Source organism: Camelus bactrianus, chromosome 1 (assembly GCF_048773025.1).
Source record: "Camelus bactrianus isolate YW-2024 breed Bactrian camel chromosome 1, ASM4877302v1, whole genome shotgun sequence".
Lineage (NCBI taxonomy): Eukaryota > Metazoa > Chordata > Mammalia > Artiodactyla > Camelidae > Camelus > Camelus bactrianus.
This window is the reverse complement of record NC_133539.1, coordinates 59,706,274-59,718,278: the sequence shown is the minus strand read 5'-3', so window position 1 is coordinate 59,718,278 and position 12,005 is coordinate 59,706,274. Positions and strand designations below refer to the sequence as shown.

The 12,005-nt window shown below is 42.4% G+C and overlaps 1 protein-coding gene across 15 annotated transcripts in view; it reads right to left on the bottom strand.

Annotated features, from left to right (window-relative positions):
* KALRN (kalirin RhoGEF kinase) overlaps window positions 1-12,005 on the bottom strand; it is a 616,794-nt gene that overhangs the window by 277,874 nt on the left and 326,915 nt on the right. For all 15 annotated transcript variants that reach the window (XM_074364800.1, XM_074364803.1, XM_074364805.1 and 12 more), the window contains exon 13: window positions 9,549-9,723. In XM_074364800.1, the coding sequence (XP_074220901.1) occupies window positions 9,549-9,723 (175 nt within the window). The remainder of the gene's footprint in view (window positions 1-9,548; window positions 9,724-12,005) is intronic.

Below are 12,005 nucleotides of genomic sequence, written 5' to 3'. Positions count from 1 at the left end.
GCACTGATGCCTGGAGTCTTGAAATAGTCTGATTTATGTTTTTCTAGAGTTTGAATTATTTTCTTTCCTGAGTATTTTCTTTCCTGAATATTTTCTGTTTTCTAAAGGAATATTCTGTCATTGGGAGCCTCCTCTCCACCTTCTTTCCAGAGCACAAGGCTGGCACATACATAGAGGGGGCTCTTTTTCTTTCTTTAAAGAAAAAAATTTGTCTTCAAACCTGAAGCTTACTTTACTGCTAATGAACAAACCTAGCTTTCCAACTTCATCTCACACTCTTTTGTTCCATGAATCAGTCATCTCCTTTACTCCCTGACCCTGAGAGTTAGCTCTGCCCTCTCCAGCCACCTTCCCGAGTCCAGCAGCCCGGAAACACCCTTATCCATCCTTCCGATCTGCTCAAGTCCTCACCGTCCTTCAGAGTCAACCTTCTGGCTTGAAGAACTTCATGACAACCCCCAGACCCTGACGTTTTCTCTGGCTTATCTCATAACAGGTGACATGGGCTAGTTTGCAAACAGAGACAAGGCCATGAAAAGAAAAACCTGCCTAGGGGATTAATCTGGTGATCTAACTCCATTTGGAAAAGAAACCTGGAAGAATCTGTTCTGGGCAGAAACCAGGGCCTGAACCAAATGAGCGAAAGATGGAACACAAAGTACCCACAGGGCATTAGCCTTCAATCAACCTATTTTGCTTTCTCCCTCCACTCAGTTAGCTCCATCTCAGCTCGGGGCTCACTCAGTTCCTCTCTTGGCTCAGGTGGCCTCTCTCTGCCTCACTCTTCTGAATTAATTGGAGTGTTAGGATACCATGACCTCTCTGAGAGATACACTGGCAGTATTTCTATTCTAGCAACTATCCACTCTAGAGCCACAGCCATAAGGGAAATCGGAGAAGGAGCTAAACAGGAATTCAGAAAGGATAAGAGGCAGGGGGAAATGAGGAGCACTTCAAAAAGAAGCCCAAGACTTTGCTGCCAGATGAGACTCATTCAGTCCAGTATTCTGCTGCCAAAAACTGACCCTAGGGACAGAGTTTAGCAGCCGCCTTGGGCTCGGTTCTCAAGAGCCCTCTTCACTGTCTCCTCCCATTTTCTGGGTCCTTCCCAGTAGTTTTTATAAAGAACACTTTTGCCCCTCACCCCCAAGTGTACCTGCCTGAAACAAAACTCACCTGCCCCTTCTCTTCTCACTTCTAATGGTCTACCCCCATCAACTTAGCTCTTTATTATCAGCTGCAAAGTTGGAAATCTCACTGTGTGGTCCTTCTCTTCAGACCATTTTTAGGTGCTGGTGATCATGATAAAGATGAGGATCATGGTTAAAAGAAGGTATTTTACCCTGTTTCATGCATTTATCGTGGAACAGTGTTGAGCATTTGATTTCCTTTTATTTAACCCTCATAGCAACTCTAGGAGGAAATGAAGGCACAGAGAGGTCAGATCATTTACCCCATGGTCTCAGAGCTGGTGGTGGCAGAGCTGAGCATTCAACTACAAAGTCCAGTGCTCTCAACCACAGTGTCATATGCATAGAGCTGGTCCAAGAACAAACTTCAGGGGACAGCTTTCTTTCTTTTTTTCTCACTTGAGGAAGTGCCCGATTAACCTTTCCCCTGTTTTCTTCTCTAAAAAACCCCCATAAACATATGATAACTCCATTTTCTTCATCTCATGTGACCCTTTTAAATTAACCATATGTTCCCTGAACAGATCAATAAATTGTGTTTGTAGCCTTATATAATGCCTTTCGAAAAAACACAGCTCTCCTCCAATAGGATATTTTTGTTTAAGACTTCAGTAATTTTAAAAAATTGAGTATTTATCCTCAGTATAAAGGGCCACGTTAACCTATCTAGAATTCTCTGGTCCCCCAGGGGCCTTTGGCATGAACAAGAGACATATGTGCAATCTGGCATTGGGGTGTAAACACTGGGACAAAAGCTGTAGCAAAGAGAAGTGTAAGTGCCCTCTGTGTGGGCATGTTTTCTGAATGACAAGAGCAAATGCCATGGCTCTCACAGCGGTTACATGAACACTCAGGGATCGTCTAATGATGATTAGGTAACAAATTCAGAGAGAAACAATGGGGGAGAGTAAGATGGGAAGTTTGCTTAAAATCTGGAAGCAAATATATATACATATCTATATATACACGTGTATGTATATATAGTATATTCATACATATTATTTAGATATTTAGGTATTTCATTAATAATAATAATGCTGACTACAATGTATTAAAGTGTTTATTGCTAGGAGCTTTGCTAAAAATGCTCTATGTGTTAACTCGCTAAATCCTTAATAATCCTATGCACTAGGAATTATTATTTTCATACCTATTTCTCTGATGAGGAAACTAAGGGAGTAATTTGCTTACAATCACACAATTAGTATAGCCAGTGAAACAGGTTTCAAACCCAGACAGTCTAACTCAAAATACTGCACACTCAATAACTGTACTATACTGCTTCTCAGCAAAGGGTGTGTGTGACTGTGTGTACATGTGCGTGTGTATAAACACTACATATGTTATGTATATTAAGGTCCAATTCCATTCCAATTAACAGTGAGGAGGAAGGATCCAAGGCATTTCATTGTGGTAAGATGCTCTGAAATACATGAGCTGTCAGTTGCAAATGAACACCTTTCCCTTTCATAATGTCATTATTTGTATTAAGATGAGAAAAGTGAAAGCTAAATTTTCTCACTGATCTACAAGTGCTGGCTGATAGGGAAAGACATACGGCAGCTAAAGAGACAGTCCCATTGCATGGGAAGAGCCATTTTATCTATAGTGAGTATGTATATTGGTGTAAGTCACCACTGTGAAACTAAAAGAAATTACCATAGTCATTTGTTTTTCTTGTCTAGTCAAGTGTTCTTTTCTGTTAATCATAACTTATTAAATGATGAGATTTAGTGAATTCTAATACAGATTATTTTAAAAGTATATAATAGAATTTCATCTGTTTTGGAAATGTATATAACCTTCTAAAGAGTTAAACTGTTTATTTACGTAGCTATATGAAGACCTTTGAGGATATTGCAAGAGTTTTCTAGAAAAGAAGGACTTAACACTAAAGAAATCCACTTAGTTTTTTGATTTCTGGCAAAAAAAAAATGTAAGAACATATTGCGACACTGTAACTGATGAGTTCTAATTGTTCAGTTACTGAATTTCTATTCCAATTAGATAATTTGGATAATTGAACACAACTTTTATGACCAAGTTCATGTTATTTTTTTTCATTATCATCATGATGAAAACTGAGATCTTTGATATAATTATGACTGATCTTGAGGGGATCTTGGCTGTTTATCTTGTCTGTATTTTTGCCTCTTAATCAGTTTGAGACATGTAGGAATCTATTCTTTTCAAAAGATCTCCCCTCTGTTGAAGAGCTCCTATGACATATACTGTTTACCCATTCCAGAACTTATCAATGCTTTAGGCTCAGAATGGGTTTTCTCCTGTGAAGGCTAAACACCCAGTGCTGGACCTTACATCATTTCCTTCTACCGAGTTCCCTGCATCTTTACCAGAAACAAGAAGCAGATAGCATTTGAACTTTGATAACATAACCTGACTTCAGGCTCACAGCTCCTTACCCACCCTATTACAGGATGATCTGAAAAGTTCCATCAGGGATCTTTGATGACCTACCAAAAACAAGTGACTTGTTGGAATACTAAAGCTGTGTGAATAATCCCTTTTATTTTTATTTTTTAAAGGAATATGGTAGAGGAAACCCCCAATGATCCTGAAATCAATCAGACAAAAGTCTAGAAGAAACTATCAAATAAATATTTTGTGAGAATTTTGGTTTACTTGTATTTATCCTGCATTTCCTTCACAAAAGATCTGGGGGTACATTTAGAAAAAGCTACAGGGACCCCAGGACAAACTCATGAAGATTGATCTCAAACAGGTCTCATTTTCTTTCTTGGTAGAGTTACTATGTTGGTGGATTGGAGGCATGTTACAAACATGGAGAACAGCAAGGCTCTGCAGAGCCTCACACTGTATCTGCGGAGGAAAAGGTTATGAAATTGCACAAGATGATGTGGCCCTTGGCAGGAATGCCTGTGCAGGCTGATGGCTTTGTGTCACTGAATGAGAACTTTCAGTGAAGCACCACAGGGCGCTGCCTGACCTGGCCGATATTTCAAATTGTTGAAATATTTATAGCAATAATAAATGCATTTTGATGGGCTGAAGAACTGGGTCCAAAAACAAAGTAAAATTTGAGAGGAAAAATATATAAAAATTTTGCATTTAAGTTAAAAAAAAAAAAGGTCAATGTATTGGAAGCACTTACCTTGAAAGAAAAAAAAAACCAAAGAAACCCAGGGGCTTTTAAGGAAGCACAAGCCTCAGCAGGGCAAGTGATGGAGTCACCATAAAGGGTCCTGTCTCCTTGGGCTGTGCTGGGAGAGTACCAGCATCCTGGATGCACAGCTCCCAGGGGCGTGTGTGGAAGCCGGGCGTGGCTAACTAGAGTTCTGCCAGCAGGGGGCAACCAGGAGAGGTCAAAACACACCCAGAAAGCGGTGAATATATTGGAGACTTGTACTACAGAGAAGGCTGACAATGAAGAGAAATAGTTACCGGAGTTTTAGAGTCAGAGGGGACTGTAGAAATAACTTACACGTCACAACATTTTTCAGATAAAGGAAAGAGGGCTATGATGACCATTTTCAAATATTTTTAAAGCTGCCAAATAAGAAAGAGCAGATTTGTTCCATTTTTCCAGAGAGCAGAACTAGGACCAAAGGGTAGAAGGATGGAGATTTTGGTTCAATACAATGAGATCCTGACTTCTCATCTCTCCCCACATCCCACCCCTACCCTATCCCTGCTTCTGGGCTCTGGAGATAATCTGGGAGAGGCTATATGGCATCCTTCAGAAATGCCAAATCCTGGCCACCAACTTTGACCCCTCTTCCCTGGGTTGTCTCATCGGGAAACCTTCTGTGGGCAGCCTGACAAAGCTAAGCATTCCTGCCTCAGTGTTCTCATCAAACTGTGAGTCTCTCTCTACCATAGAATTATCACATTATGGGATGATTTTGTTGCTGTGGTTCTCCCCAACTAGACCCCTAATGGCAGGGATTGTTTTATCCTCAATGCCCAACACAGTTTTTGGTACATAGTAGGTGCTCGTTAAATGTTTACGAGATGAACTTCTATCAGGTGAAAGGCTGCCTGAAGGATCTCTTTCATGTATAAAATGCTAAGGGTCTCTGCATACAACCAATTGTAGAATTGAGACCACAGTAAACTACAATCAGCCTTCTCTCATCCAGGCAGAATTTTCCTCCTTGAGGGCCATTTTCCCCAAGCCTCAGCCTGGCCCCAGCTGGTCCTAAAATGAACCCCATGGGTTTATAGTTGGCTCTTCCATTCCTTACTTGGGTTAATTATGCAGATTAATTTTCAGGTGCATTAAGCAAACTTTCATTGTAATTATGGAGTCAGAGATTTAAAAGAAAGACCATAACTGCAGCCCATTTTTCATAATGCCCCTTGCACAGAGTGGCTTTCTTGGTGTCATTTCTAGTACTCTCCAACCTTTGTATGCTCACCTCAGGGGATGCCCAAGATTAACTGTTGAAAACAGAGAGGAAAATTATCTGTATTTAAATATGCATATGTATGTGTACATATACATATGACCTGTACACATATCTGATCAAAACAATAGAAAAGGTATGATATTTCCCTGGACTTTCACTAGTATACTGATGCTGGAGTCTCACTCGGACCACATGTCAAATGGTGTGGCAGGGGAGGGCTCCTCAGGGACGCTGGAAAGACCACAATGCAGAGGGGTTCATTCATCCAGTTGCTTTCAGCATACTTCAAATTATTGCTCTGTTCATGTGCCTAGCTAAATGAACTTACCTATTATCTAGTTTTAACTAAATTAACCTTCACAAAAGGACATGTGGCTTAACAAGGTTCCTCAAAGAAACTGCAGTTTGAAGATAATTCTAATCATGAAAGCACAAGGGAACTTTGAACTCTTTGGCAACCACATTATGGGGTAAAGAAACAGTGACAATCCAGTCAGATCTGTCAGGAAACCAGAAGCAAAAAATAACTGAAAATTATCAAGGAGACTATTTGAAATATGGAACCACAACGTCTAATGAAAAAGCGAAACTTTACCCTAAGGGCTCAGTGAGTTTTGAGATTATTAGTGATAGCAGAACATATGTATAATTTATAAACTAATATAGACGCAGGTAGAGGGGGTTGCAAGTTCAAAAATATTTTATTGAGAGTATACAACCAAGAGTTTAGAGACCACTATCTTGTTCTTGCTTCTAAAAATATTTTTTATTTCTTTCTGATCATTCTGATTAATGGTAGGAAAGGTGAAATGCACAGAGGCATCAAAAACAAGAAAAAGTTACTTATATGCTTAACACCACAAAATAAACATTGTTTGCATTTGGTGAAGTGTCCCTTCTATCGTAACTGTTTCCTGTAACATATTTTTCATAGAAGGAGGCTGAACTTACAGGAAAAAAACTTTAGAGAACATCATGTTCTGCTATGGGTCACTTTGCCTAGTCTCCAGGGAGCCTCAGGCATGTCAGGAATGCAGCTGTAGTCCTGGTTTCTGAACATCTGCCTCATACATTTGGGATAAGTTTCACCCTCAGTGGAAGTACCCCTGACCCTACCCCAGGTATACTGTGGGAGCCATATTCTTGAGTAAAAGGAGACTGGTGCAGCAATTCATGTGTTACCCTAATTTTAAAATTAATTCATCCATGCCAGCCATCAGTGATATGGTTAAGGAGTCACACTCAGATTCCCCAGACGTCAGGGGAGCAGGCCTGCTCTGGGTTTCAGTAATCCCTAGGAATTCTGAGTATGTCCATCAAATGCCTTCCTTTGGGGAAGGAAACCATTGCTGTAGATCAGTAACAGCCTCTGCCCTGGCTTATGTCAGCTCTGACACATCTCTCATTACAGAAACCACCCTCAGTTTCACACTCTGAATCTTCTCTAGAAGTTTGCCCTTCATCTCCACAGTGAAACACTTGCTGGTATTTGAAATAATCTCCTCACCCTCAAAAATAACTTCTGACAGTCTGACTTGAAAGAGAAACTTTCCATAGGTCTGGCAGGATTTCCATTTCTATCTAAGATGAATTACAGCATTTCCTCAAGTTTTGGGCCACACTTGAAATGGGGAACAAGACTCCTTCTAAAACCTGGGTGTCACTGCCTAAACCAGAGGGGGCAGAGCCAAGTTTTTATCTCTCTCATTTGATCTACTTACTATTTTTATCTCCCTCATTTTGTTAGACCCTCATTGTACTTCCCTACTTCTGTTCTGCTGCACACCAAGCTGTCCAACTTGTCTAGTATTCAGGGTGGGAAGGGGAATTTTTATACAGTACAATCTCCGAAGAATGCAAATCCTACAATTTACATATCAAGCGCATCACAACGTTTAAATAGGATCTAATTTTAAATTATTTGATTTACAGTCAACTTCCTTTGTAAAAAAAAAAAAAAAGGACTTTGTGTGTGTGTGTGTGTGTGTATGTGTGTGTGTGTATGCTTTGGACTGGAAATGGATTTTCCCAGAATCACACTGCAAGCAAACAGTGATGCCCCAGCTGATGTCAGGTGTCCAGTCCGAGTGGCAAAGTAAAGCTGACTGATCTATTCCAGAACTAAACCAGCAACCCTGACCTCAAAACTCCATCCATCTAATTGAATACATCTTAAGCATCCAAACCCTCAGGTTACTTCCTCCTCCTTAAGCATTTTTTGATGTGGATCTGGAATGACAGGAGAGTCAATAAAGAATACAACAGCTGAATTCCCACACCTGCTAATGTAACTTCCCCCGGGGATGTAGTCACTCTCGGTGGGTGAAATGGAGCCGAGGGACGGCTGTGGGAGTGCCTGGGGCCACTGCTGCTGCAACCAAACGTTAACCTCTGCTTATTTCTGCGTCTCACTCCCCATTACCAAAGAATAATAACTCCCACCCCCTCTTTCCTTTCTTTATTACCTTTGTCACCTCACCTTTATGAAATTTCCCACAGTCACTCCTCACCACATGCCAATATCTCTACTTTTCCACTGGCATTTCCATTGTTCTTTCAATATATGTTTTAATACTGTTTGCCACCTGAAATGCTTTTGAGTATAGATTCGAAGTAAATTATAAATAAACAGTATAAATAAATTCACTTAAAGTTATGGAATGAGTTGGAGGGATAATCAATATCAAGATTTAAAGGCATATCTTTTCCTTTGTTTCAGAAACTGTCTAGAAAGCACCTTTGAGAACATGATATCTTTAAGCAAGAAACTGCCGTGGCTTCCGGGAAGTCAGGGTAGAGGGGAAGAGAAAGCTCACACGAGAGTAAGGGGTAGGAAGGACTGCTTGAGCACTGCTTTTCTTGTATATTTCTGATTCTCATTATAAATATTTTTGGTCTCAGGACTGAAGGAGAGGGCACCTCCTGCCAGGACCATTTTCTGGTCCTGCGTGGGGCTGGGGATGGGACTGGGACGGGGATATTGGAGCTTTCAATATTTGAAAAAATAATAATTTTCCTTTCAAACTAGTTCCACAGAAGTTTAAAACAGATACTTCTGGGAAATCAATCCCAGGCCCCTAGAAGTCCCAACTCAGAGGAGATGGTTGGAACACAAAGTAAAGTTTTAACAAATGGTAGATGGAGAATTGGTTTTCCTTCATACCACACTAGTCAGGAGCAAAGAGAAGACAGAGCTTTTAATTTAACTCTTTGCTATCCCTGAAAAGGACAATGCGCTATAGGTATTAAATATTCTCCATACCCCAGAAACCCTACTGGTCTGGCTTTAGTTCCTGTGTCAGAGCAGAAAATAATAAAAGGTGGATATTATGCAGGGTGGACAATATTAACAGGTATCAATCACAAAGGGAGCATAAATAACCAGAACACCTGATTCTGACCTTTCCAGAATGAACTGAGGAGTCAATGAGATGAACCAGCAAACGGCGTTCAAGTGGCTCACTTTCTTAACGAGCAGAAAGCAAACTGAGGATACACGTCTTCCTTCCTGTGGCTCCTGAGTTCCTGGCTGCTGTGTGAGTTTGTCTAATCCCTGATCTACAGTCACCAGCGGAGACCACCTAAGTTTAACACCTACCTCCTCACGAGGCTATAGAATCCAACGACTCTACCACAACCACCCAACAGCCAGCTCCATGGTCTTTCAGGAACCAAAGTACCAAGGAAGAGTCCAATGCATACCAACAAAACCCTTCTCAATGGAGTAATCCCACACAGGAAGCGAGCAGAGGGGCTCTGCTTGGCGGTGGGGGTGAGAGGGACTGGAAGGAATACAATATGGTGGAATGTGAATTTGCTGATTCCTAAAAATGTATCTGTGATGCACAGTCCCCTGTCACCCCCCTAGGCTCCCGCCCAATAGTCCCTTCCAGGTCCCTGGGGCAGCGCCCACGGCCAGGAAGCAGCCTGCCCTCTGTCTTCCCACCACATGCTGCCCCACCTCTACCTCAATGGTATACTGCTCAAAGATGCGCAGCTGCAGGAAGATGTCCAGTTTGATCTTCCGCTCGTGGAACAGCTCCTCCATCTGCACCTGAGCATCATCGAGCTGCTGCAGGACTGATTCGATGTGGCTGATGGAGCTACTGTGGGGCGTCTTGTTGTTGGACACAGCCGAGTCCCTGTGGCAGAGCAGGAGAAAGAAGGCAGGGGGCCTTGCCATGTTAAAAGTGATGGAGGAACAGGGGGCCTTCCTCATCTGAGCAAGGGGGATGTGAATTAGTTAAGTCACTCATAATTGACAGATCTTAATCAAACTCCTAGTGTGAGCCTGGCACCATCTGCTTAGTAGGTGAACCAAAGATACACGTATCCTCTTTGAGTTCACAGCACAGTAGCTCCAAGACTAGCTGCTATCCTGTTCTTCAGACAGAATTGTGACAGATATCAAATGAATACATGCGAAAGGATTCCACAAATGTTAGAGGAATGGGATGGTTCCACACATATATGTAGTCTAATGTGTACAGTTTCAATACACACATGCACACAAACACAAATACAATACATAAGAGTAGACAAATTAAAGGCATATGAGGGGGGAGCTCTTCCTAGTTTTACCTCACAGGATTATTGTTTAAATAAAATGAGATCATGGCTACCAAAATTATTCATCCACTTTATAATGCTATGCCAAAGTTCTGGGCTTGTGTTACTACCTTTAAGCTGTAGCTCGGAAAGCATGGGGTCTGGGGCTGTAAGTCTGGATTAAGTCCCTGCTCTGACATATATGGGCTGGTGACCTTGGGAAGTCACCTCCCTGAGGCCCAGGTGCCTCTTGTAAAGTGCACTTAATAATCCCCAGCCTGCTCCCATCACGGTTTGCTGTTCAATAAGACAGTGTCTGTGAACATGTTTTGTGACCAGGAACATGCTGTACCAATGAATGTTAATCCTGAAAGGACACCGAAATGTCAAGTGCTGACTAGGGCACAGGTCCCACTGGGGAGAGTAGAAGCTAGGGCACAAGAGGCTGGACAACCAACAGAGGTTTCAAAGAGGATGAGCTCTAATTTGGGAGTTAGAAGAAAAAGAGGAACCCAGCCAAGTAGACGGGAGGGGCGGGCTTTCTGAGCAGAGAGCATCTAAACAAAACTAGCAAGGGGAGGCGACATGTCATAGAGACAACCAAGAGATAAACACTGTGATCTGCTCAGACAAGTGAGGTGGTGATGACACCTCCAAAGAGACCATTATCATGGGACAACTGTGGAGTTGAAGAAGTTTAGATTCCACAGGGCCTTCAGTGAGTAAGCTAGAGCCCTGAAACTTGAAATAAACAGGCATATTCATTATCTTGTGATGTCTTGGTTTCTTATATAACTTAAGAAGTCAGAGGTCAGGGGAAAATCTTTAGTTTTGAATGCTTTCCTCAGCAGCCTTTCTGAAAACCAGGGCCTTGAAGCTGGTCTTTATCCAGAAGCAATGGGATCTGAGCTCATACTGATTCTGAAGGGAGCATAAGGTCAGTTGTCCACAATCTCTCCTTCTGTCATCCAGGGAGCTTCCAACCCCAACCTCCTCACCCTGGCCTATTCGGGCACAAAAGCCCACCATGGCGCAGAATCACCCAACCACGAGAAGAACACGAGAGCTGCACTCAACACTATGCCTTCTGCATCTGTTGAGAATATTGCTGCTGGGAGGATATGACTGTTCTTTCTGACGGCTCCCCTCTGTCTTTCTCTATCACAGCTTCCAGAAGAAAGAGGAGGATTTCTGGCCATTTTGTACAGCACCTATGTCAGTGGCACACTGGCTAGGAATCGCAGAGATGATGTAAAATGACTTTAGGTACTTCGGTGATGAGTAGCGGAAGAGACGTGGAGGCCTAGGAAGATGTGTGCGCCGGTGTGTGTGAGGCATCCGGCCAACGTCCACCAGGCATCATCCACTCTTTTTCTTTGACTGGTCTTGATATCAGGGAGGCTAGCATCAGGCTTGGGGAAGAATGAACAGTCAGCAGTGGTTCTTGTCACTTGCCTATAGTCCCCTGTGAAATCCATGAAACTTAAACTTGCAGGACAGGCATCAGCCATCTCATTGCCTTCACTATCACTGAGCAGCCTGCAGCCCTCAGGCGTGGCGCAAGGTCGGCAGTGGGTAAGAGCATGTGGCATCTCCACAGACCCTGCCCCACAGGGAGGCCAGACAAGTTTGTGTAAATTATCTGGAGGGGAAAGGCAAAGCCATCACAAAATTCTCGAGCTGACAGGCTCCTAGAGTGAACCCCTTAATGACACAGACGAAGCAGCTGAGGCCCAGAAAGGTTAGACTGCCCACCATTTGGAGTTTTCTTCAGAAGCAAGTAACAGTGGGGTTTCCTAGATAGGCAGACACAACTGTCATGTATTATATATTCATGAGGATGAATTGGGGGAAGAAGGGAAAGAGGCTGTCTCGT